The sequence below is a fragment of the Pezoporus wallicus genome, unplaced genomic scaffold, assembly GCF_028554395.1.
Source record: "Pezoporus wallicus isolate ANWC-B61680 ecotype Strahan unplaced genomic scaffold, APGP_CSIRO_Pwel_v1 scaffold_7402, whole genome shotgun sequence".
Taxonomy (NCBI): domain Eukaryota; kingdom Metazoa; phylum Chordata; class Aves; order Psittaciformes; family Psittacidae; genus Pezoporus; species Pezoporus wallicus.
In genome coordinates, this window is record NW_026641037.1 from 1425260 (window position 1) to 1451742 (window position 26483).

General features: G+C 41.6%; 2 protein-coding genes across 2 annotated transcripts; one reads left to right on the plus strand and one right to left on the minus strand.

The window, feature by feature from the left end:
- Positions 1-909: 909 nt before the first annotated feature.
- Positions 910-26458, minus strand: GFM1 (G elongation factor mitochondrial 1). The gene is made up of 18 exons (XM_057421803.1): positions 26310-26458; positions 25567-25719; positions 24890-25022; positions 24464-24668; positions 23585-23701; positions 22861-23011; positions 18644-18798; positions 17619-17703; positions 16416-16553; positions 15632-15733; positions 14865-14921; positions 14321-14458; positions 13318-13400; positions 6962-7124; positions 5710-5854; positions 5065-5225; positions 4166-4219; positions 910-3373 (listed from the first exon to the last, which is right to left on the minus strand). The coding sequence occupies exons 1-18, from the start codon at positions 26379-26381 to the stop codon at positions 3242-3244; spliced, it is 2244 nt and encodes a 747-aa protein (XP_057277786.1). The 5' UTR covers positions 26382-26458; the 3' UTR covers positions 910-3241.
- On the plus strand, positions 7793-13293 carry LXN (latexin). The gene is made up of 6 exons (XM_057421828.1): positions 7793-7987; positions 8479-8541; positions 9141-9315; positions 9933-10069; positions 11962-12024; positions 12972-13293. Exons 1-6 carry the CDS (start codon positions 7859-7861, stop codon positions 13065-13067), a joined length of 663 nt encoding a protein of 220 aa, XP_057277811.1. The 5' UTR covers positions 7793-7858; the 3' UTR covers positions 13068-13293.
- Positions 26459-26483: the final 25 nt, after the last annotated feature.

Genomic DNA, 26483 nt, shown 5'->3' on the forward strand with positions numbered 1-26483 from the left:
CTAGGTCCATGCTGATTTTTTAACTTACAACTCCAATAAACCCAATACTGTTCTGCAGGATGGAGGCTGGGTTTCCTTCTGACACTGCTGTCTGACCTCAGCTGTCCATCTCCTGCTGTCCAGCCTCTAGAAGGACTCAGAGAGTGCAGGCTGCAACACATCTCCCCAGGAGGCCCTGGTAACCACCTTCTGCACAGCCTCATCCTGCTGAGGCACTGCTGTGCCCTGCAGCACCAGCTGACAAGAGTTTCTTCTCTCTTACTTGTGAAGGCAACTCAGAAAATACCGATATAAGGAAAACATGTTTTGGGGTCTGCCTGTGCTTGTCCCCATCCGAGAGTCCTGCATAGCAGTGCTGCTCAGGCAGAAATTGAGGGCACTAGCATTGTGTTTGCAGTTCTTTCTATTTCCCTGAACAAAAAACTGCCAACAGGACAGCTCTGTACGGATGAATTTCCACAGTGGGGTTTGGGGTGCAGAACACACCATCAAATAGCTCGTGGATTAAAGCTGCTACATCTTGTGCCTATCCTAAACACAGCAAAGTCCTCTGGTAATTATGTGATTTTATCCCATCATGCCCAAATCTCCACTTGCGGTCCAGCGGAGCTGCTGCTGCCTTGTCTCCATTTGCTCAGATAGTGCTAAACTGTCTCCAGTTTGCTTTTTCTTCCCCCCATGAGCAAGATTTCTCCCAGGTTACATTAACTCATTATCAGTAAGTACCTCTTCCTTCCGGAAACACGGCCTGTTTCTGGGATGATTTTGTTCTTTATAATTTGTGCTACATTGCGCTATCATTGATCTGTAACTGGAAACCATGATTTAAGATACTTAACATGACAGCTTTAACTATTTAGGCAGGTGATTTGTTAACCCCCACAAATTCAGGCATTTTACACAAGTGTATTACAGTCCAATGTACTTTTACTGACTGAAGCTTTTTATATCAGCACATAACAGGCATTACAATAAATTTCATGAAGCAGCATTTCACATACTCCTGGTGTTTTCCTTCAAGCTGGTAAAACATTCTCCATCATCTAAAGCATGAAATCAGAGCTTGTAATGGCAACATTTCTTAAAGAAACTGGTGATGAAAACATTTTTTAGAAGTAAAATAGCATAGATTTTGCACTTTGGGGCTCTACTTTAGCACACACCTAACTAACTGCAAGTTCAGTTCCCTTACCTCATGAGGCTCTCCAGACACCAAAGAGAGGATTGGGCACTTCTAACTTGCCAGACTGGTGTAACTGATTACTAATAAGCAACACAAACTCATGTCAGATGAGAAGCTGCACCGTAACTTCTGGAGAAGTAGCAAACCTGTTGGAACTCAAAGGCAAAATTTTCACCAGCTTCTTTAGGGCCAAGATTTCAGTCAGTGGGCCAGAACCCAGTATCATACAGCAAAATTCTTGGTTACATAATGCAGACATGGTCTGAGATAAGGCCTGGGCAGGTTCACAGTGAATTCTCCATGCTACAAAACCTACGCAGAGCCTGTTTGGAAGAGGCAGAGGCAAGAGAAGAGGAATCACTCTTTTCCCTCTTTGCTGCTAGGAAGAGTTCACCTAACTATGACATAATGTGAGCATTACCTAAAATTTGACTAAATAAAAGCCCCATCATGCTCAAAGAAACAAAGGCCAGGGTGTCCCAAGGCTCTCGCTCTCCACCCTACCTCCAGTGCCCCCTGTTTCCTGTGAGCCTTCCCTCACCCACAGATTTTCTTCCCGGTGCTTGAGCTGGGCCGACCATACTGTGCCAGGTCTGTAGAGAACCAGCGCTCCCCTGGATGCACCCATGAGCAAGGAATTCACTGCACAACTGGCCTCAACCAAGCACAACATAGAAGCCATATATATAAATAATAACTACCCATTTCTTCCTTGCATTGATTCTGCTTTTATAAGCCATCTTCGACTTTCGGTAAACATGCTGTATTTGCTTAAAAAAAAATCTCCAAATGTCACAAGAACCTGCAGGGCTTTTTGAGAAACAAGTCCCAGCTGAGTATTCTCACAAAACCAAAGCTATGAGTGTAAGGGAATCAAGAAGGATTTGGCCCAAAGCAAATCGTACTCATACACATTTTGCCTGTGTTTAGACAGCATTTAACCACCCATGACCGACCTCTCACTGTTCTTGAGGTTAAAGTAAGTAATTTTCACTGTCTGCCTGCAAAGGCTGAGAAGATGCCCAGCTGCTACAGTTCTGTCTGTGTCTGGTAACCATCAACCCTGATCCTGTGCCAGGAATGTGGCTAGTTTTGAACTGGAAATTCATTCTCTGTTTACTGGAAGTCTGCAAAAATATTGTTAAGCTGAGCGAGACAGGAAGGGAGACCATGCAAAGAAACCCCAGTATGGATCCACTGGTAGCAATTAACAAAAAAGTAAATAATGATAACTACTCTTTCTCACCTAACTATAGTACCCTTGTCTCAGCTCTCTTCTGAGTGACCAAGAACTATTCAAATGATTCCCAAGCTAGCATCAGCAGTAACATGTCCTCTTCATTGGAAGATTCTGGGAAAAGTAAACTTTGGTTTAGTTCTCTAACAAGAAAGCAAGGCCATAAAATAAATACATGTCACAGTGTCAGAAAGAGTTAACTTCTACATATACATTCTCCTCAATCCTCTTCAAATACCCCCTACTCTCAGCGACAGGCAGATCTGGTGACAAGAAAGACTCTGGAGGCTTCTGGCATGGTTTCTGAAGGATGTGGAGGGAAAAGTGACATTCATTCTCTGGAAGGGATGCTGGAAGTGCCGAAGGATCTGTGCTTGGAGGACATGTGAGAGAACGCTGAGCATGGGGTTGTGGCTTATCCCCCATACCTGCCCAGCAGGTCAGCGTTTGCCAAGTCTCCTGAATAAAAATTTTGAAACTTTCAAAACCAGGGAAACAGGAACTGGCCTAATTACAAAATAATGATGTATCAAGTAAAAAATTAAAATTATTTTACTACAAATGGATTAAGACAAATTAACATCTGTGTTTGAACATTTATATATTTTGTTAATGAGTAGCATTTACATGTGAACAATTGTGTAATCACCTGGTGGCTTCTGAGAACACCACAAAGGAAGGATACTACGACGAAATGCCAAGTCCAAGCCCTGCTGCAGCTTGCACTTATCCAGCCGGGCTTGACTGCTGCCACAGCTTGGGCAATGGAGCTTTGGGAGAATATTGTGAAAAAACATTCAACATACACGAGAGGAAAGGAGTCAGTTTTTGACTTTGCCCTTTTTTGCAGGGAGTCGCCCTGTTGCTTCGAGGTATTTGTTAATTACTTCTTCTTGAGTGCTGGGTGAACAGGGTTGGTATTTACAGTATTCCATTGTATATTCACCCTTTCCCTGTAGAGTTGGAGAAAGAACAGTCAAGGTAAGGACACAAACAGTGAAAACTTATTTAGCAGGCCACATCCTCATCTGTGAAATACATGCAGTAAGTGTGTATGACGAACCATACATCATGTACTGAGGCACATACATATGAGATACAAACTCACACAGTATCTGGACGTTGTTCCTGTGAACAAGACTTTAAGATCACCTGTGGTTCCTACCATATGAGTGTGACAATTCTTCTTCAAACCTAAAAGTGACTGTGGTATTAATACCAACCCATTTGAAGGCCTACAGAAAACCAACACTTTTGTGTCATCAGATGTGGAACAGTGGATATTATGTCACACACAGACTCACCCAATTCAAATGCATTCAAAGAGCATATAACTACAGCCATACAGATTCTAAAAAAAGGACACCTTAACTTTCTGGCACTGCTGCAAAAAAATCTCTTCTACCTGCAGACATCCATAATTTGAGGCGCATGCCTAAACTTTTCTAGCCTGTAAATTTAATACCTTTACTGATACCAACCACTCTGTATCGCTTACAACTCTGAATCTCTTCTATCCTCAAAGCATGAAAGAATTTTCTGGCCAGAAATGACACAGCTAATGATAGCTATGCTACTCAAAAAGCTACAGTTAACGTAACAGCAAAACCTCTAAGCTTATTTTCTGATTCTGCACTTGATTCTTATTGCTTTTACTGTTGCATACACTGTGTACAATGATGCAAATTAGCATACTTATTTACAGAAATAAACATGTTTTAGCAGAAAGTCCAGTGAGTACATACCTCTGTGCAAGATCTCAACTCAGTAGCATATCCGAACATATCATTCAGTGGCACCTAAAATCCCAAAATACTCTTCTTGTAAAAACAAGATGTTTTTCCATTAACTTTGGTTATCATCCAGTTAATCTCAATTACAATTGCAGAGTCAGCAAAATCTGGTGCTCTTTTTAAACAGCAGTGATCTAATTATCTATTTTTGTAAAATACCTCTTATTTCAACTGATTTGTATTCACAACGTTTTTCCAGCAGGAAACCCCCAAAATTCCATCAGAGTCTGAATGCCCCACATATTGAAATACCCCAGATTCAGTAGTCTGTGACAGCAAGCATGAGATTAAGCTTGAAATAACTCAAGACTGCACCTCTAAACAATTTATGAAGCAGAAGCAATGCAGTGTGTAGCCTGCCCTTAGCTAAGGCAAATGATGATTTACCTCATCACCTGCTGAGAACACACAGGTTTTTTTTGCGGAAAAAAAAAAAAAAGGAACATTGACGACAAGTAATTTGCGTTTATCTGCAATTATGATGTTAATGCAGGCAACAGCTAAAGGAAGACAGCAGACAAAAAGATCTTCCCCGAGCTCTGTGTGCCTGTATTGCTGCCCAGATTTGTTTCGGGTAGCACAGCTGGCCCATCCTGAGCAACCAGGGTGCTGTTTCTTTCTCTGCCATCATTTGACTTTAGGTCAGTAAACTGGCTTCTCTGGAGCAAGACAAATCTACAATAGGTTTACTAACACTGCACAGTACTTATCTGCTGAAAAACTAATGTCATGTTCATCCACGGAAAAACACAGCTACAAGTTTACATACATCAGACAGGAAGTAAAACAGTAAAGGGAGTTGAAAGGCAGCACAAGAAAGGAAAGGTCAGGAACCAGTAAACAACACAAACCTCAGCATAAAGAGTAAAGTAATCCTCTGCGCCATCTTGTCCTGTGATCACACCATGGCGGCGATTAATTCCAGCTATCACTGCTCCTTGGAATTCCGTGGGTGCCATCACCTCCACCGCCATAACGGGTTCAAGTATACGCACAGTGGCATTCTCCATAGCTGGAGTGGGAAAAAATAATTAAATAATCAAACATAAAAGAACAAGCCTGATGTAATTCAAGGTACCCCTGTGCATATCAAAGAGGTGTTTTATGGTTAATGTTAAGTGCTTTTCACATCAGTGGGGGAAAACAATAATCAACTATGTGAAATTTCAGCTCCCCTGCCTTTCATTCCTGAGACTGCAATGCCAGAAGGCACACAGTTTGATAAAATGTTCTTTCTGTAACTGTCTAAAAATGAAGCTGCTGGTATTTCTGTACTATAAACAGGATTTCTCCAAATAACCAAAAGAACTATTGTGCCTCCCTTAAAATTTCTATAAACTCTTGCAGATATTCTTCTCTACACAACTGGCTAAACTTTGAGTGTATCCATAGGAGACAACGGGCAAACAATGAACCTATAGAAATGAGTACATTAGATTCAGCTCCAACAATCAGGAAGCGAGCAGGACCACAGATCCAAATGACCAGATTTATACCTTGCTTCAGGGCTCCTTCTCCTGCTCTGATGAAAGAGATTTCATTGGAGTCCACCATGTGATGTGCACCATCTTCTAGGGCAAACCGCACTCCTGAGATCCTGTGCCCTGACACTAGACCTTTTTCACATGCTTCTCGGAATCCCTGTGAATAACATCTCCCAAGTTAGCAGTCTGTAGACCAAAACAAAGCCTAAAAAAAGAGCAGCATTAACAATAGCCTGCAAAAAAACATTAAACTTAAAAAACGAAGCAGTAGTAACAAAAAAAAACCCACCAAAACCTTTCATGATATCTAACAGCAAACCTGCATCTACCCAATGGACCTTCTTGCTTGGTAAGATAATGGGAGAAACAAACAGCAGGGAAAACTTCCCATTCCCAAGCATTTGAAAACTTTGTACTATCATTCATTGGCACCTCAGTTCAATATTGCTCTTTTTAAAAAACAGAAATCATGTACCAAGCTAAGGACAAGAAAAGGAAATGTCTCAGCTCAAAACTTTGCTTTGGTAAGAGACTGTACGATCAAAACCTAAAAGAATGCTCTTTACGGAAAGAACTACTCTAACCACTTAACTAAAGAACAAGAGTCTTTAAGACTGCAGGCTTTTTCAAGGATTTGGCAAAAATCTTTAAGTGTTGCATCATGTAGCAATGAAGGAATTGTTTTGGGTGAATCCATTATTGTAAGACTTCAAGGATCATGGTAGGTACTACTTAAATTAGGACATGGCAAGTTATACAGTTTCAGAGAGACAGGCAAAGAGGAAGGCTGAAGAAGAGAGAAAAATAAAGAACATCTGGTAATTCATGTAGGAAATCCAGCTTAATTACAGTTTCCTACATAGCCGGCCTCAGAGAAGTCACAAAAAAAAAGTTACATATTTCAGGGTTAGAGATGAGAATCGTGGGGCCACAATCAGAAGCAGAAGGGGGCCATTAAAAAGCAGATTCAACAGGAGGCTTGTTTGACTGCAAGACAGGAAAGCCTACCTTCTGTATGGAGGCACTGCTGTGTAAATAGAGCAAGCACACACCACCAAAGAAAACAAACTGCAGCTTCTAAATTAAGTGGAAAACCTAGGAATGTCAGAAATGAAGAAAAACCACACAAATGTTTCTGCTTCCACTGAAGTAATGGGAAAAGCTGCCTTGCCTTGGGTAAGACAGTCACAGTAAATGCGGACTGTATAGCAGGAAAACAACCAGTATTTTTTATATGTTATACACACAGAAAAATATTTTGTACCTTTTCAACAGCAGGCACGAATTGTTTTGGAATATTTGTCCCAATGGTTCTGTCTTCAAACTCTACTTTTGTGTAGTCCTCTGGATCCAGGGGCTCAAGCACACCTATAACTTTGCCATACTGGCCTGCTCCACCAGTCTGTTTCTTATGCGTATACTCAAACCTAGGAACAAAACCGTGTTACTCATTACACAAACCAGTTTTCTACAGAAAAAAAAAGTTCCCATTCTTCATGTTGTTTTATTTTGTTTGGTTCTGTGTAAACAAAATGGCTAAACGCCATGTAACAGCAGATTAAACAGCTTGAGGCTATTTAGCACCCAAAGAGGGAGCACCAGGACTCATCTTGCAAGCGGGAAGCTGAGAGATTGCGGTGAGTTAAATCTCACAAAACACAGACTCGGCAAGCAACGCTAATAAAGCCTGCTTACCTTTAGGCGTGTGCTTTTGTTGACTTGAGTAACAAGATTCTTACTGCTGTTTCTGCACATACCTGAATTTTCCACCCACAAAGTACTTTGATGTTAAGCACAGACGCTGAACAAGGGGATAATCAGGGAAAAAGCTTGTGAACACGAACTGGCAAACGATTTTTTTAAGCGAACCTGGAGAGATGTGAATCCTCTCCAGAACATCTGCCCGCGGTCCCACCGGCTGGGCTGCCAGCGGTTCCGCCCGTGAGCACTCGGTGCGGTGCCTGGGCGGTGGAATAACTCTCGTGTGTCAGGGCTGCTCCCCGCAGCGACCAGGACTGGAGGGGAGAGGCCAGACCCGGGCAAACCCGACCCGGCCCCGCTCCGCTCCGAGGCGCCGCGGGGGTGTGAGCCGCAGCCGGCGGGGCGGCCCCGCTCCGCCCCGGTCGCTTCCTGCGGGAGGAGGAAGCGGTTCCCCTTCGCCATGGAGCTGCCGCCGAGCCACTACTCCGCCACCCGGGCGGCGGCGCTGGCCGCCTGCTACCTCAGCTACCGGCGCGGGAGCCCCGGGCGCGGCCTGGCGCTGCGGGCCGTTCGCAGCGGCCGCAGGCAGGTGAGGGGCGGGCGGAGAGCCGGGGCAGGAAGCCGCGCCGGGCCGGAGCTCGAAGAGGGCGGCTGGCAGGTTATCTGCCTCCCGAAGGCGGGCAGGGCCGTCGCGTATCGCCTCGGAGGGGGCGGCTGGCAGGCTGCGAGCAGGGCAAGGCTGCCTCGGAAAGGCAACAGCACACACAGGCTTAATATAAGGAACCCAGTTAAAACTTACTTCGGTGTTAAGCCAAGCTGCACATTATTGGACAGAAAGACACAGCGAGCCCAAATACTGGACAAACACGTAGAATACAAGAATGGAGATGGATGAAGAGGTACTGATCAGGTGCAAATTAAACAAGTGATCTTAACATGGCAGGAAAAACTAGAATATCCTATCTCTGTATAGACCCTGTAGAGAATCACACTATTGCAGCACTTCACAGTAACTAGAATATTTTACACAATGCAAAGTCATTTCACAAAATAAATGTTCTTAATGTTTTTCTTATTTAGGACATTGATGGTGTTGGGCGTAAGTACTATCTGGAATTGGTGTTAGAAGATGTCCTTGACAAAGTGAGTTCACATGTATTTAATTAACACATTCTGTGGGCAGAAGTTGGCACTACTGGCACCTAATAAAAATGCAGCAGTTTATGCTGCTGATCCTAGATGAGGCCAGTGGACACACCAGTTAATAATACTTGACATCACGGTTCAGATTTTTCTATACCGCAAATCGGGAAGAAAAAAAAAAAAGCTAAATTTTACCATAACGGAACCCCCATTTCTTTCACCATAAAAGCCCTGAACATCTGGTACCTACCACTGTAACACAAGAAAATGTTTGAGGTATCACAGGGACATTTCAGTGTCATTCAGTTGAAAACTGCAGTTATTTGAACCCATTACTCCACCCGAAGAGCCCAAGTAACATTCTTTTGCACCACAATGATTGCCCCTTCTGTCACTGCAGAAAGAAAACTGCCCTTATAGTATATTCATAGATATACTATGAATTTAACCGTTTCTTAAATAATCAGCAAATCTGTATGGGCCAGACTTAGAGAAAAATGGCAACTACATAAAGAAAACAAAAATTTTAGAACTACAGATTACCAATATTATACGTCTATTTAATCAAATATTAATACACATAATTAACTCTGTAACAGGACAGTACTGTTAACTGCACAGCTGAGGTTCTTCATCATATGGGCAACAAAAACATTGCTCCAGATGTGCAATTCACAATTGAAGGAGAACTTAAGAACACAGATGAAGCAGATAACATATTCTACAATCGAATCAAGAGCCTGGAAAAAGAGCTTGTGGCAGAAAACATACCAGGTACAAAGAAGGGGTTTGGACAAGAAGGAAGGTTTTGAGGCAACATCTCCATCACCAGAAGCAAACCTAAGCTCAGCTGGTAGTGGTCCATGATCCCTATGGGACCCCTACTATGAAAGCCAGAGCTGAGGGGGATCGGGCCATTAGCCCTACTCTGAACACATGCTGACTCACTTTATCTTATTCACAGTGGTGTGTCAATCACAACACTAGTAGTTTTATTGACCATTTATGAAATACACAACCTCTATATGATTTATATGTGACTTCTCTTGAAAAATCACCTGCTACTGCCACCTCTTCCTTTACCAGCATACTGCTTACTGCTTGCACCTGTCCTTGGCATAGTACATCAGACACCCCCGCTCTAGTACTAGGGTCTGCTCTTACTTTAGAGCAACTGCTGCCTTGAAGACCTTATAGAATGTATATTAAGAGAAAAAAGTGGGAGAAAAACAGCGGTGATGCAGCAGCTCTTCCACAATTATAAAGAAGATCTGTGACACCCAGTGAGGAACCTAAGTGACTTTAGCACCAAACCTTACTATTAGGTGATAAGGTTCTGTTAATGGCTGCAACTCTGTGAACTTTGCTTTGTTATTTATTTTGTTTGCCAGACAACCACGGCAACACATCCCCAGAAATGGAGCCCATCCGGCTGCTAGCATGGGTTGCCTCTGGCTATGTGATATGGCAGAACTCCACTGAGAACACTAAGTTCCAACTTGCCCAAATTAAACATGTGAAGCAAGTGGTAAGTTATCATCAACGCTCTGAAAGAAAAATACCATCTATGAGCTAAGGAGTTGTGGCATGTACTGGATTACAGCTGTTAAGCAAGAAACCTCAGATGTAACTTAACTTCTCTGTCTGGTTCATTTTTAAGCCAGTGTTTAGTTTTTGTTCGACCTAATCCTTCTCTCTAACAAATCATAAATTCTTCAGTGTTTATTTAGATCACTTCTCTTCATAATTTTGCTTATAGAAGCCATGTTTTCTTGGCAAGAGCAGCATTTTACATTTGCTCAGTTAAGAAAATTGACTCTCCGCTTTAAGGTCATCACACTGATTACAGTTTTATATTACTTTCCTGCCTTCCATCTTTAATGCAGGCCAATCTGACAGTGTTCTTGCATCTGCATAATATGCATTGGAATACTGTCCTTTATATCTTGATCTACACCATGATCTAGCAATCAGTCACAGTAATACTGCTTGATGTCTCTGCAATAGCTGTGTCCAAACAAATAGCAATGGGCTGCACCTCAGATTCAGTAAAACAATCTACAGTGCTTCTGTTTGCACTACTGCAGTCTCCATCCATTTGCTAGTTCACCACAAAATGCTAATCAAGAAAGAAAGCATTGATGTAATTCCACTCTCATTATTAGCTGGTTTACTTTGTTCTCTCCAAACTTACTAATTTTTAAGTATCTGGGGGGTTGGGGCGGGGGGGGGGGGGGGAGGTAGGGTTACAGTTAGTAGGGTTAGGATACTTCAGAGCAAAATATTTTGTGTTTTCACTTATTTCTGAGTGGTTACAAGTGAAGTGTTTATTTTGAGCAGATCTGGATCTGCCCTAAGCTAAGCAATAAAAATAACTGGAAAATCTCACTGTAGCTGTTCAAATTAAGTCAGTTACTAGCTGCCACTATCAACAGGCCTTGGAAATGTCTTGCCTGGAACAGGCTTAACTAATAAAGTGACTTGCTTTCAGAAAAGCTGTGTTAGAGCAGGTTTGGGGTTTGTTTTTAAATTAACAGAATTTAATGGTAGATTCTCCCCATTCTTCTCTATTTGGAGAACATATAAGTTAAGAATAACTCTTACAGGGATGGTCAACTTGAAATTCAAGGAAATTTAGTATGCAAACTAGGGTAAAGAAGAAGGGTTTCATATTTAGAAAACCCAGTAGATCAGGATTCTTCAGAACCGACTTTTAGAGCCCAAATGTTCTGCCACTCAGAACAGACAGTGAATTCACATGAAATTCTGAGGATGAAAGAAATGCAGAAACTCATTCTGGGAGCACTGTTTGTTAAGGTTTTGCTCCCTCTGATGGCTATCTTAAAGCAATTCACAGATGCTGCAGGGCTGTGCATGAGCAAGATTAAAAAAACCCTCTTTAACAAACCAGATGAATTTAAGGACAAGGCAGACATAAGACTATTAAAGTAAACCAGCTGCCATTTCTCTTCGATAATTTTGTTCCTTTTCTTTTCCCTGAACAACAGATACATAAAGAGCATGTTCCAGTGGCCAGTGTATGCACTGTCAGTCACACAATCACTGGTAACTTGTAGAGCCTCTTATCCTATTGACCATTTTATTTAGTATTATTTGGGTTAAATTGACATCTTCTAGAATCAGGTGTTGCCTTCACAAATGAGTTCCCGAGATAAATCTAGCTTCTTTAAGGGAGGAATTAGCACAGGTTCCACATTCAGTCTCCAGTGCAATTTTTGACATCACAGAAATAGAAAACAGTATCTTTTTGTTTTGTTATAGTGACTAAGCTCCATTTGCTTTATTTGTTTCATTTGGTTATCATAAAAATTCTCTGATGTATTTCAAAGAGAACTGAGTCACTTTTTTTTAAGGCAAGGGGAAGCCCCTCATTCAGCCCTTTTCATCTTGTCTTTCCAGAAAAGAAGTGATGAGTATCTTGAATTTGACTACATGATTCTACTTCACGAAATGGTGTCCCAGGTAAAGTCTTCATTTCTAAAAAGACCTTTTTAGAGCAGACAGTAATTTTCAGCTATTTCTGGGCCTTCTTGGGAATGGCAGAAGTTCAATATACTGGTCATTCATGGCTCTCTCCTCCAGGGAGGTACTACTGCCAAACTGGCCAGAGATAAAGGGAAGCAGCAGCTGCCTGCATCCAGGACTGCTTAGCTGCATTCCAGCTGGAGCTACGGAGCGCTTCTATGCTAGAGGACAGCAGTGCTGGACCAGTATAGAGAGGCATCATCTAGCCCAGCAGTTCATGGAAGAAAGCAGCAGAAACTTTGGTTCCTAAACCAGCATTTACATTGGATGCTATTCTCCATCATAATTTTGAGATCTGAGCAAGTGTTTTCATAAGAAAAATACAGAAAACTTGAAAGAGAAGTTACCAATTACAACCTCCTGTAATAAATCATCCACTGATAATAGAGATCTCACTCCCACTTACAGCTCCACTGCTTCCTACCCCACTACATTCTCAAGTCGAGGCACCTGTAGCGCTTTTAGTTCCTAAATTTTCCATGAAGAAAAGATTCCAGAGAAGCAGTAGCTAACTCACTGCAGAACAAAAGCACAGGTTTTTCATTGTGCTCTGCAGTGAAGGGCAAGTGTCCCAAAATAGCAATAGCACTAACAATAAGAGGGGAAATCCAACACAGACATGCTCAAGCTGCAAAACTTGCTGAGATGAAAGAAAAATGTAGTTGCAGAAGCATGGAGCACAACACAGGCTGAAAGAAAACTTGCAGGAGACCTTCAGATATTTGGACAGGTCACAGGACTGTGTGTTACGGTGCCTACCCTGTGCTGTTGCTTGATCAAGTACTTATACTCAGGCCAGGTATGGCTGTATTGCAGCAGTAAATTCCTGTTTGGTATTGCCCAAAGTAAATACCACTTTCTACAGTGTTATTTTCTATCCACAGGAGATCATTCCCTGGCAAATGACAGTTCTCTGGCACCCACAGCATGGTGTTCAAGTGACACGGGAGAGCCGTCAGCCGAAACATGCATCGGAATAACGAACCACCCTATACAGCAATGGAAGAAGCTCAAATGCTACAATAATCGTTTGAATGGAGGCCAGATAAGTTGATGATGATACACAACCAAGGTACGAAGAAGTTAAGGACTTTGACTTCTTCCTCAGCTAAACTTTTCCTGTACATTGTGCTTTGATCTGATGATTCAAAGGGCAGTTTTCCTGCTACATAATCAAAGTTTGCATCAAAATATATTTAAATAAGCTGTGTTACCAGAAAGAATACTTACGGCACAGGGGCAGAGATGTTCTCCCTAAAGGCAACTTTTGGCTTTCCCATGGTGCAGGGGCAACCATATTCCCTTTCCATTCGCTGCAGGGGAAAATTAAATACATAATTATTCAGTTGGAACAATTTATTGGAAATCATTTTACTGACAGATCTTTTCTGACATGAGAAACTTAATCAGGGTTAACCAGGTTTTTAGGTTTGAGGTTGGAATGATTTTTGGTTTCTTGGTGTTTTTTTTAACATCACAAATTATTAACTGTCATTTTGCAGGCAACCTTGTTTAGGGCCTATAGCTTTAGATACAAGAAAAGGGAACAGCATTAGTTATTTTACTCAAATTTAAGTTTTTTAAAGACAAAATCCATTTTTAATTCATTCTGTCGGCATTTCAGATACATCTATTGTGTTAGACTAAAATACAGACATCAACTTGAAAGAAACAAATAAACCACTAACTATTCCCTCCTGCCTGCATAATTTCTTATTATGGAATGACACATTTAAAACCACAGAAACAGAGTATTTCTCCTGTAGGAAACTGCCAACAATAAAATTAATTATAAGCAAAGGCTGCTAAAGCAAAGTGTAGTGCTTAATACATTTTTAATGGATTTGAACCAAAGAGTAAAAATATTCCAGGCATAAGTTTCACTGAAACAGTTTACAAGGCTTCAAAATAGAACCACTGGAGAGGAAGAATCTTCAAAAGCTAAGAAGTTAAACTCTTCCCTAAGCAGCTAGCATTCACATTAATTAGTGCTTTCTGCTGGGAAGATCTCAAAATAGCTGTCACATGATAACCCTGATTACACTAAAGCAAATGGAGTTGTACACCTCCAAACATCTTGTAAACTTGATGCCCAATTACAAAATCGGGCATAAAGACTGGCATCAGTTAGGCCATCTGCAGATAAGATTCTGGTCGCAGCCAGAAAGCAAGGAGAATTCTTGATTGGAAAACCAGCAAAAGTAGAATCCATAGAATCTGCTTCCCACATTACCTGGGCATAGATTTCCAAGTGCAGTTCCCCCATTCCAGAAACAATGGTCTCTTTGCTCTCATCATCAAAATGGGTTCTGAAAGTGGGATCTTCCTTTGTAAAGCGGCCCAGGCCTTTTGCAAATTTATCAAAGTCATTCTGAAAAACAATTACACACGCAAGAAAACATTAACTCAATATCCAGAAGTTGCACAACAAAAAGGCCTGAAATTTTTCCTATTAACTGCTTAGCACTCTGACTCTCATGAGGTTACTTTCTGAAACACAGCCACACATTTGTAACTGTATTTATCCTTCCAGCTACTTTGAGTCCATGTTTACACAGGTCAAAGATGTGCATCTTCTTTATGGCTAAGTGATATCATTTAATGCAGTCACATGCTGCGTTATCTGAATGATATATTAAGTACTTCAGATAAAACATTTGAAAACACTGCTCATTTTAGTCTGCAGTTCCATATTTAACTGCAAACCTGCATAAAATTATAAAAGCAGCAAAGGAAGGTAACTCAGTCAGAAGAAGGTTGATTCAGACTCCTCCTACCTTGTTGGAAGGCTTCATAGCTACTGAAATGACAGGATCAGGGATGTGGATTGATTCCTGCAATGGCCATAAAGGAAGAGATCACACAACTGAGTTCCACTACACTTGCTGATGTCATTTCTCCAGAACAGTTTGGTCACAAGAACCCAGGCTTACAAACAGGGTATGACTGTTTTACTTATCTACCCTGTATCTAGTATCATAGTGTAACAAAACTATGTAACTCTCCCAAGGATTACTACAAGGCTGTAACATAATGCATGCTGTACTGGCAGCCACAGTATTTGCAACACCATTTCCTAAATGTACTGGATTTCACACTGGTGAGAAGTCTGCTTCCCGAGAGATTTTGTAAATATATATAAATATTTATATATATTTATATATATGTAAATATATATAAATAAAAAAAAAAAAAAAAACAACCCAAACTGATGTATGTAAATACATAGACAAATACATAGCTTAATCCTTTTGAGTAACAGCATCCACTTCTAACAGTTTGCTAACACTGAAATAGTATTTGATTTCAAGCATAGTAAACGGGTGTGTTATCTCTCTTGCCCATACCATGCTTCCATACACTCAGGCTGAAGCCTGAGTATAACAAATAGTCACAAGCCTGAGGTATAACAAATAGTCACAAGAAGTATTTGTGGTTGTATATACATCAGAAAATATTTAGACCGAACAGATGATTACAAACATACGACAAAATCCTGGCAGATTTCAATGCATGAGGCATACAGAAGAAAAGGTGTACTCACCATGGAAATGGCAGTACTGGTTTTATCAGTGAATGTATCCCCACTAGCGCAATCTATTCCAAACAGCGCACATATGTCCCCTGCATAAACTTCATTTACATCCTTAAGAAAGATAAGTTTACTATTTAGATAACACTGAAAGGCATCTTACAACCTACACCTGGTTTTAAGAAGATACATAAATAATGTGTTAAAATGCCTGAAGTTAAGCTCCTTTGAAAATTGAAGGTTTGATAAAATGCTCTGTAAATCTTTTTTCTCTTTATTCAAAGCACAAAAAAGATACCTCAGCTTGGATGCTAACTTACTCTAGTTTAAGGGTGTGAAGCAAGCAACATAGTATGTTTCATCAGGCAGTCCTGACCCACCTATAGAGTTCGGGAATCCTGAACAGGAAAGACTGGTATTTGCAGCTGTTTTCAGAATTGTATTCAGGAATCATGTGGAAGAAAACTTTGGCATGTATTTTGCCAATCCTATTTCCCCTCTCCCAAAAATACGGAGTATGAGGATAATACCACAGCTGGCTTTCTTTACCTATCACCTCAAAGCCATTTGATAATGCTTCTCGGGCAAAGATTCTTCCACTTCAGTGGACGTAATATACTAGAGATCATTCCAGTTTCTTGCAGAGCACTATTAAGTGCTAGAGGCAAGTATGAATTAACAACAAAAGCAGAACTCTCACATATCACATCGTTCAGAAATAGCTGAAAGGCCGGCAGCTCGTTTGGTGAGAGCAGTTCAAAAGGCAACCCATGTGGATTGTACCTCTCACTCTCACCTCCATGTTGTCCGAATGCATACGGACAAGTCTCTGTACGCGCACTCTCTTCCCAGTCCTAGTGTTATATATATAATCGGATTTCTTCAGCATCCCCTGATAAGCGCGAATATAGGTTAACTGCCCAAAACGTCCAGCCTGGAATAAAAATTCATTAGAAGTCAGATATAGTAATTCTGGGAGACAAAACTACTACTATTCAAAGCATCATCTGTGCTGACTGACTAAATGTTTCTGGTTTGAATTTACATACTGGATACGTAAATGAAACTTTTTTTGACATAGTCTCAGCTTTCCCTGGAATGGAACTTGGCATCTCCTGGCAATTTCTTTACTTCACCAGCTTTACCACTCCTAGATGTTCCCAGCAGAGGCGTACGCTACCTACCAATCTAGCCAGCCTATCCATATGAAATCTGAACTGCTACTCCCTAGGTAGCAAACAACTTGTTTGGTTAAAACTGTGTACTTTTTCCCCTCTGACTCTCTTGCATTCCATTGTTTTCAACTTCAAACAAAACCAGGAATTGTCTCTGAAAGTATCTGAAATAAGCCCACAAAACCCCCAAATTTTCAGGTTTTAACTAAGAAAATCATGAAATATTTGAGGGACATAACCCATTTTAAAATTTCTAAATTGGCAGTGTTCGACACATTAGTGGACTTTACGCTTGAAAGCGGTTTTTAAAAAGAAATAAAATTTAATTTAAATATAAGCTGACTTTTTTGTTTGTTTGTCTACAGAAGTTTTGGTAGTACCATCTTTTTGGACTCATTCTGTTTTCTACTGAAATCACCAACAATGAATCTGAATACCTTCCCTTCTCCTTCAAGGTTAGCACAATGAGATTACAATTTCTGCTCCACAGAACTCAGATCTTGGTAGCATGGAAAACTTGCAAGCAACTGAATAAATTAGCTAGGTAATGCTCTGGACATCCATTCTCCAGAAACTTTCAGTTTAGCCCTACTATATACACAGCAGCCAAGTGAAAAAGCAGTCACATGCACAAACAGGCACATTGAAAATACAAAGCTTTAAATGTGTGCTTTTCCCCTAAAATGAAAGGCATTTCCCAGGCATTAATGACAAGCCATCAGTAGCTTGCTGCAAGTAGAACTTGCATAAATCAACTTTTGCAGGAAATGCTTTGCTTCTCTACTGGGTTTGCTGCATTAGGAAGGAAAATGGTAACAGCTTACCTCCAGTTTAAAAGCAAGGCCTATAAAAGGTTGGGAATCATCTCGAGCAGAGTTCAAGAGGAACTTGGTTTTGTCCTCAGAATCCCTTAAAAATAGGGATGAAGAGGGGGTTTACATTGTGAAGCAAATATAGCAGTGTCCTTAAAACATAAGCCCTACCCCAGCAAGTCCCAAGGGCCTTCAGTTTCACAGGTTTATAAGAGAGGCCTAAAGATGCTGACATAATGTAGCTTCCATATGCAGCTCCCATATGCTCAGAAAGCATCTCAGAGAAACTGCAGCAGATCCCTAAAAGGAGGACAAAACCATGACAAGTTTCACTAGTCCTTCGTATCATCCAACTACTTTGCCCTGAAAGCAATTAATCATACGCTCAGACACAACTCATTGGCAAGTCTGGTTTTAGAGTGAAGAAAGAGACACTGCAGTATCTCTCCTGACAATGTGAAAAAACAATGTGAAAAAACATGTGAAGTTTAGTCTATTTTGCAGGCAGACATTAGGAGCAGTGAGAGGCATAGCAGCAGGGAGGAGTCATAAACTGTATTTATAGCACCATTTCTGTTCAGCTATGATTATACTGTCTGAACAATTTGAGGACATTATGAAGACCTGATGACCGCCTCTAAGCTACGACTGAAATGTTAAGGGCAATTTACTGGCTCAAATGTTGGGTTTCATGCTATTTAATTGTGAAGGTACATCTACTTCAACTACCACATCCAAAGAATAAAATGCTCTTTACGCACTGCTGTAAGTGTGAGTTTAAGGGTTGCCATTAATTTCTAACTACCTAATCAGATAATAATTTTTCAAATTTAACAAGTAACATGTTAAAAATACTAGCATAAACCCTCAAATGAGAGATGAGCTTCCTTAGTTTTAGCAGTTTGTGCAAAATTATGGTGGCATTACTTAATACAAATGGGAAATGATCATGGATTTTGTTAATATTGCCTGCTACATATTACACTGCTTTGAAGCCAGACTGCAAGACCCCTCCATATGCTCGCCACTATACTTACTGCTTGTTAAGGATAGCGTAGTTCTCAACCTCTGAAGGATTGGGGAGGTACTCCAGGACAGCATCCAGCAATGGCTGTACTCCTTTGTTCTTTAAAGCACTTCCCACAAGTACTGGGGTAAAGGACTTCTTCAGTGTTGCTCTTCTGATTGCAAGCTGGAAAATACCAGTGCTTTACTCTCCTCCTGCAACAACTTCAGAAGTCTGATGCAGTACCAACCAAGCAGCAGCCAGATGGTCTTTCTGCTGATCATCTCTACTCCTGGAGTAAAGTGCCCACCTCCACACAGTCTCCTGTACAACCCCTAAGCAGTGCTTCTCATAAAACTTGCCCACCACAATTCTAGAGAATTCTGTGAGATTTTCTTTATCCTTCATCTTAAATCCAACTTAAAAATGAAAATGCCTAAGATAAATACCAGGATAACCTCCAAATACTCAGAAAGAGTTTCTTGATTCTCTGCTGGTAAAGTCAGGGTTCCTTATTTCTGTTTTGGATGCCTCATTCCCCCTGTTTAGCTGATGTCAGGAAACAATACATGTTTAAATTTGTGAAAGTAAAAGGAGCTGCTTCAGTATCTCCATAGTTCTTTAAACTATGGAAAACTCTTCTGAAAGAGGCAGTTAGGTAGGGAAGGGATATTTGGGTAAGTGCCATGCTGAATGAATCATCACTTTTTTATGAACGATGTTTTAAAAGCATAACTGAAGAACCTCTTCACATTCATCTACAGACCTGCTGAAGTTGCACCAAGTGTCTTGGGAATCCTTCCAGGATATCCTGGCAAACTGAGCAAGATAAACTGCATGGTAATCTCATGGTTATTCAGCACCTCTCACCAAAGCATTACACAATATTGCAAAGTATAACTGAGAACCAACAGCTTCCATAACAGTGATCGTAGATATCTTCCATGAAGGTGGACAGAAACTATATGCCCCACCACGGAATTAATTACTGAAACAGATTGCCACTTCTGTCCCACCTCTCCCTGCCACTAGAGGATGCCATCTACCTGTGCTTACCGAGGCCCCCACTCCAACCAAATGCAGCTCCTATCATCTTTGATAAGCTAAAAGAAATGAATTCTCCTTGACAGAGCAAGTTAACCATATCATCTAACCTGGGAGTTATTTAAAGTACCCAAAGACAGATGGCTAAGCTATCTTCTTAATTAACAGAGAGAACAGTGATTCCTTAAATTTGTTGAGGTAATGACTTCACAAAAATAATACAAGGTAAAAATCCTACATCATCAATTCTGCTCATCTTGCCCATGTCTGTTCTCTAGAACATTGGAAATATGGCCGTGCTGAGGCCCAGTGTTGTTATTAGGCCACATGTTTTCAAACAAAGCAACATGACTGCAATTTGTCCTCATCAACAATTACCTCAGGGAAAAAAGTAATTTTATTTTCACATAAAGATTATAGTCACTGAGTGCCCGAATGAATACCTGGGGCACATCAGTTCCTTAAGTGCAGCATTATGGAGAGCAGCAAATTAGGTGATGCTTAAGCAGCTGATCTTCAGCAAACATCATATGCTATGACTGTGGCATCCAGGAGTGATACTTAGCATCATTTCCACAAAAAGATATTTCCAATGGAAACTTGGCTGCTGGCCACTGAAAGAAAATCCATCTTCAGGGACATATTAGTACAAATTAACCTGCATCTGCAGTACTACAGCCATTAGAGCTATAATTAATTGGCTTTCAGAACTGGGAAGCAGAGACATGCTGAATAGACAAATGTGTCTCCGTAACAGATTTTCTTTCCAGCAGGAGCTATTAAAAACAGCTTCTTGCTAAAAATCTCTCACCTCTTACAGCAATAGTGTATTCACACCAGTACCACTCCCTCTGCCAGGTGAAGGACAGATCCTTACAGGTATCTCAAACTGCTATTACATTTCTGTCTTTATCGAAGTAGAGAAGAGCTGCTTTGTAACAGGAATAGCTCAGGCTTCATAAAGTAACATTTCATTAATGGAATAACTAAATGTCTGGTTATCAATAAGAGGGATGTTTTCTTGGTACTTTAAAAAAAAAACTTGTGCTTTTGTCTCAAGCCAAGTTGGTATACATATTCCCGTTTATTCTTCCTGAGACTTTAATCACCAGTAGGTCAGCTAAACCAATTAAAAAATAACCCCAACCAAAACACCTCCAAAACCAAGGTTTGTAGCAAAGTTAAAATGAAATCAAAATTCAGAGGTCAGGAAGATTCAAATAACCAAACCTTAGAGGACTTGCAACACCCGTCAGCTTTGAGGGCTTGCCAGTCCTCTACCAACAGAGAGAGCAACCAACTTCCAGGCAAGCAAGCACTGCAAACCCTAACAGGGAAAGGACAACCACAGAGGCAATCAGGCACTGCTAACAAGCCAGATATTTAGAAGAGGACTTTCATTTCAAACCTATTTTTTAAAGCAGCAACCTCAGTGATCACATCTGACTCAAACTCAGCTAGCTTAGCAGGCTCCACTCAGAGAAACAGTTCATGCTTATAATGTTTATGTCTCAATTCAGCTTGTCTTCTTCAGCTCCCAGCTGTGGGCAAAGAAAAGCAAAAGGAAGTGGAAAGTGCGATGTCAGGCAGGCTCCAGGCCCCAGGGAGACTCTGTGCAACATCACTGCTCAAAACCAAGCTGTTCTATCTCCAACAGCAGCTCCCTTAGAAAAAGCCATCTGCCTGCGAGGCTCTTCACACCTCACTTTTTCATTTAATCACATCAGCAACTGCTTTCCTGCAGCAGTTTCAATTTTTGACGAATAACTATTAACAGCGGGCACTATGAGATTACTGCTTAAGTTAACTTCTGACATTAGCAAGAGGTGGTGGCAAACAGCAAGCTGCATCACAAAAATCCCCGCACTGAGCACTTAATGTGTTTTCCTCACATTAAGAGGAAAAAACAGCCATGTTTAGATCTAGCCCTTGGTATGGTTCCCCTGCACTAGTGTGTACCAAGGCACAAAGCCCAGCAGACTGCTGCATGTCAACAGCCACAGGTCATTGTCTTGAGTTACATATCCACCCCATGGGGCTGAGCAGTGAATGCAAACCAGCTTAGCACTTGTTCTGCAAGGGTACATGTCCTCAGGTTAACTTTATGCTCACGGCTCAGCAGAAGCAGGTCCACATGCAGCATAGGCTCTCTTACGCTTATGCTGGGATAGCCAAGCTTTGCACCTGTCCTGCCTAAAGCTAATACTGCAGTACCTCAAGAGGCATCATTAGTCAATGATAATCCCTAAAGAGGCTGCCATCACATGTAATGATCTGTAACAGTATGTGCAGTTTGCCAAGTCTGATACAGAACAGCCTAAGCAAAGGAACACACATTAGCCTGCTGTCCAGCCTCCCTGGAACTGCACAACAGACCTCATCCTGGACTGAACAGTGGCAGGACTTCCACAAAGACTGTGTAACCACAGCTGACCTTCCTAGGCCTCCCTGCCACCTTTTACTACATGGACATGGTCTTGAGGAAACAGCGACATCAAACTGTCACAAGAACAGGTAACTTTTAGTCTACAGCCATCTGATATTCAGAAAATGATGTTATTCATTACCTCTGTGAGCATCCTTTTTTGTTGGCATGTCTGCCACTTCATATCTGAAATATTTTAAAATTAATCATGTCCCAATTTCCCCCCACTTTCAAGAAATGTGACTCTCCTTTTTTTGAAAATTGTACTATGTCCTAGATTTATTTCCTCCAGCATTTCCAACTCAAATCATTCCAGTTTCCTTCTAATGTACTGCTCTCTTCACTTCAGAGGAACATAACCAATGCAAATACAAAACAAGGCAGGATTTCCTAGGCACAAAGACAACTTACAGCATCTCAACAACTGACTTGGTGTGGGACATGAAGTAAGTCAAAACCATCAAGCTGTAACAGAAGAAGGCAACAGAATGACAAAATTACTAGCTCTATCTTTGAGCCATTCGCTGGTCCCTGAAGGGCACACAGCAGCTCAGACTTCTCAGTGAAAAATCAAGAAATAAATCTGGAACAGGCCCTCAACAGGGAGTGAAGTGGGTGTCCACCTGTGGGAGGTGACACTCACACCAGAGAACTCAAGCAAAAATAATCTCTTCAAGACTTCAAGAACTTTTTTATTGGGAGATGAGAAAGGGAGGAAGACAGGGACAGAAAACAGTGAGGTAACAGTGCTATAGGGAGGGCCACCACAATAAAGTTACCTTTAACTCAGCAGGTGTAGGAATTTTCTCTTCCAAAAACAGCTCCCCAAGCTGATCATCTGAGTTAGCAACACATTCAATCAATTCCCGACGTCTCTCTGCAGCCTCAGCTCTAAATTCAGCTGGAATTTCATCATACCGAAGATTCTGGCTACACACACATTAAATAACATAACCACTTTAAAGGAATACCGTATGAACCAACCTTTCAATCACTAATCATTGTGATGACCTGCCTGACCAAGAAAATTCATTCTTGACATGGATATTGGTGGAGGGGTAAGAAATCACATAAGAATATCAACATGTTATCTTTGATGATTTAGCAGGTTTCTTCCCACTCATAGTAGGGAGTTTACAAGGATGCAGGGTAACCTGTTCAACAACCTCACCCACATCTTATCTTCATCCCAGAAACTCAGGCCAAACCCATGTTATCAGTTCCCGTTATAAAGCAAGTCTGCTATTTCTCAGGCTGGCAAGTGTGGCTATTCACACTACTTCAGTTAGCACACAATTTATGCCGCCACTGCCCATCACTAAACCCGACCCTGCAGAATCATTCTGCCATAACCTGAAGAGCTGAAAGGCCATATCTCAGCACTACCACAAGCCACATCCCTAACTTCCCAAAGAGCAGGCTTTTTCATCTCTGAAGAGAAACTGCAGGTAGCTGCAAAAAATGCCAGCTCTAGCTAAGAAATATGCAAGTTTCAAAACTTACCCAAGCTCACCATCAAAATATATAGCTTTTTCTTCAATGAGATCAATAATTCCTTTAAAGTTTCCCTCCAGCCCAATTGGAATCTGAACAAAAGCTGCATTGTGTTTTAACTTGGATCTGAAAAAGAGAACAAATACAAATCAGTTCAAGAAGAAAAAAAAAAAAAAAAGTAATTTCTATATATGTGCTCCAGATGGTCTTTGAACAACATATCGCTCCTACAAAATCACTCTCATTTCTCCTCTGGACAGTGCCAAAAATCTACCAATACTGATGAAAAATGCCCAGTTGCATTTTAACCTGAGTGACAGCCAGCCCTCTGTATCTCAATAGATATACTGAGTGACTTTCATGGGAAAGAAGGCCGTGCAAACTGGTTTCAGATAAATTACTTGATTTATGGGAGTTGCTTATCCCTTAATACATATTAATGCATTCATCTTATTTGATCATTTGATCTCACAGATCAAATTAGGCACAGAGAGACTGCAGGTAAGGAGCAAGTAAGACTTCTGTTATCCGAACTAGAAATCATCCCACCCTATGTCATCTCCCTCCTGTAAGCTGCAGTACATTTGCTACCAGGATCTAGGAAAAAATTAAAAAGCCATTTTCAAAGTGGCTCCAAATATAGTTCCATCAAAATAATAAATATCAAACCCCAAAATTTTGGTTACTGCAAGCTCAAGCTGACACTAACATTTGTTTTTCTTGAAAAATTGAGTTATTTTACAGGTCAGATCAAGATTTCTTCTCAAATCAGGTATTACCCTCTAGTTGGCAACTACAGATCTAAAAAAACCCTTTTCAATATTCTTCCTTAACCTGCTATGTGAATACTTCAGATTTATTTCACAAATAATTTTAAATGATAAATACCTCAACTGTTGTACTGCTCTGGCTGGACGAGAGCCCTGTCTGTCCAGTTTATTGATGAATGTTAAAAATGGCACATTGTAACGTTTCATTTGCCTGTTCACTGTTATTGTCTGGCACTGAACTCCTCCAACAGCACAGAGAACCAGAATAGCTCCATCAAGAACTCGCAAAGATCTCTCCACTTCAATTGTGAAGTCCACATGCCCTGAATAAAAAAAAAAAACATTATTTACAGATGAGAAAAGATAATGAGAAACTGTTTTTTCATACAGGCAGAAAAGAGCAACAGCCAACAGAATCATTCTGCAGCTGTACAGAAAGAGTCACATTAGCTCAGCTTGAGCGACTACTGACCACAAAGACAGCACCATGTTCTATGCATACATGAAAGAACAGCAATCCCAGCATGTTCAGAACTGCCCTTACCTGGTGTGTCTATGATGTTGATGTTGATGTCTTTCCACATGGTGTATGTTGCTGCGGATTGAATTGTGATTCCACGCTGTCGCTCTAGCTCCATTGAGTCCATGACAGCTCCAACTCCATCCTTACCTTTCACCTTAAGGAATAATAATAAAGTACTAAAACCAAAAAGGGGCTGGGGGAAATTCAGTCCAAGAGTTTACCAATAACCTTGCACATGCTAGAGTGATGCTTTCTATACTGAGCATCATCTTTCATGCAGTGAAGCAGATATGCCAACAGTTCTTGAGCTACAAGCAAGTCTTTTTCTTCAGCTCCATCTACAACTTTAATGTATTTGCCTTTTATGAGGTTCATTCCTGAAAAAGCTAATCAGAAGTCTGTGAAAATTATGCTTTACTGTGAATTTGACACAGTAACATACCTGAAGCTAAAGATTACCTCACTATGCACTGTTTCTCACAGCTATATTATCTCTTTGGCTATATCAAAAGAAAAACATATCTTCAATCATTTAATTATCGTGGAGATGGTAAAGAATTAAAGTCTTGAAATGAGATTAGAAGTATTCTGAAAGAGTGAGGACACTGCAGTAAAGGAGAGATTTCTTTTTATCCCCTTGCCCTCCTGTTATACACTCGGCCCTGGCAGGGTGTCTCTGGAGTCTTCTGAAAACCAACCTCATGCATCTGTGCAATCCTGCCCGTATAGAAAAGAATTCTCTCCGTTAATGTCGTCTTCCCTGAGTCGATGTGGGCTGAGATCCCAATGTTCCGGATCCTCTCATTGGGAAGGAATCCTGAAGAACAGTGCCTACAGGAGCTCAGGAGAAACTGAAAGGCAAGAAAATATTGTTGGTTTAGCTAGGAACAGATCGAACACAAACCACTGCATCAATAAATAAACCTCAGTCAACTGCCTTTCTATGGCTTCTGGCCAATCTACAATCAATGGGTCATTTGGAGCAAAACAGCCTTTCCAAGCTCCCACAGGGCCACCTCTAAGCTCCGCACCACACTCGAAGAAGCCAGGTGACACCTCCACGCCAAGTCCCGTGTTTCAATCCCACTCTATTCTCCTCTGTTCCTCCTCCTGTTCCTCTGACCGACCCGCTGCACGTTTCCCTGCGGCTCATACGGTGCTTTCAGACAGGTCTGTCCTCTCCCTGTCACCATCCCTTCACCTCAGCTCCTCTCCCGCCGCCGCAGGAACGGGAGGCTGGTGCGCCCGGGCACCGGCATCTACGTCCGGCCTCTCACAGTTCGCTCGGCCCTCGCAGGCTTCACCAGGCCCCGCAGTCCCGCGTCCCCTGGCCTCCTCCGCAGGGCGCCCGTACTGTCCCGCCCCAGCCCAGCCCAGCCCAGCCCAGCCCGGCCCGCGCCGCTGCAGCTGCCGCCCCTCACGAAACGGCCGCGGCCGGTACCTGCTGCCGCCGACGCCGCTGCTGCTTCTTCAGGTGCCCCCGCGCCAGGCCCGTCCCCAGCGCCCGCAGCATGGCTCCCGACCGCCGCCGAAGTCGGCCCACACCGCTTCCGGGGCTCCACGCATGCGGAGCGGGCCCGGCAGCAGCAGGGGGCGAGAGACTCGGGGAAGCGGC

What these genes read in the sequence shown, in the direction of transcription:
- LXN (XM_057421828.1), top strand. Translation starts at nt 7,859, where the DNA reads ATGGAGCTGCCGCCGAGCCACTACTCCGCCACCCGGGCGGCGGCGCTG. An exon ending in TTCGCAGCGGCCGCAGGCAG is followed by an intron (nt 7,988 to 8,478) that starts GTGAGGGGCGGG and finishes TTTCTTATTTAG; the next exon opens with GACATTGATGGTGTTGGGCG. An exon ending in TGTGGCAGAAAACATACCAG is followed by an intron (nt 9,316 to 9,932) that starts GTACAAAGAAGG and finishes TTTGTTTGCCAG; the next exon opens with ACAACCACGGCAACACATCC.
- GFM1 (XM_057421803.1), bottom strand. Translation starts at nt 26,381, where the DNA reads ATGCTGCGGGCGCTGGGGACGGGCCTGGCGCGGGGGCACCTGAAGAAG. An exon ending in CAACATCATAGACACACCAG is followed by an intron (nt 24,669 to 24,889) that starts GTAAGGGCAGTT and finishes TTTTTTATTCAG; the next exon opens with GGCATGTGGACTTCACAATT. An exon ending in ACTTTACTCTTTATGCTGAG is followed by an intron (nt 4,220 to 5,064) that starts GTTTGTGTTGTT and finishes TTGGGATTTTAG; the next exon opens with GTGCCACTGAATGATATGTT.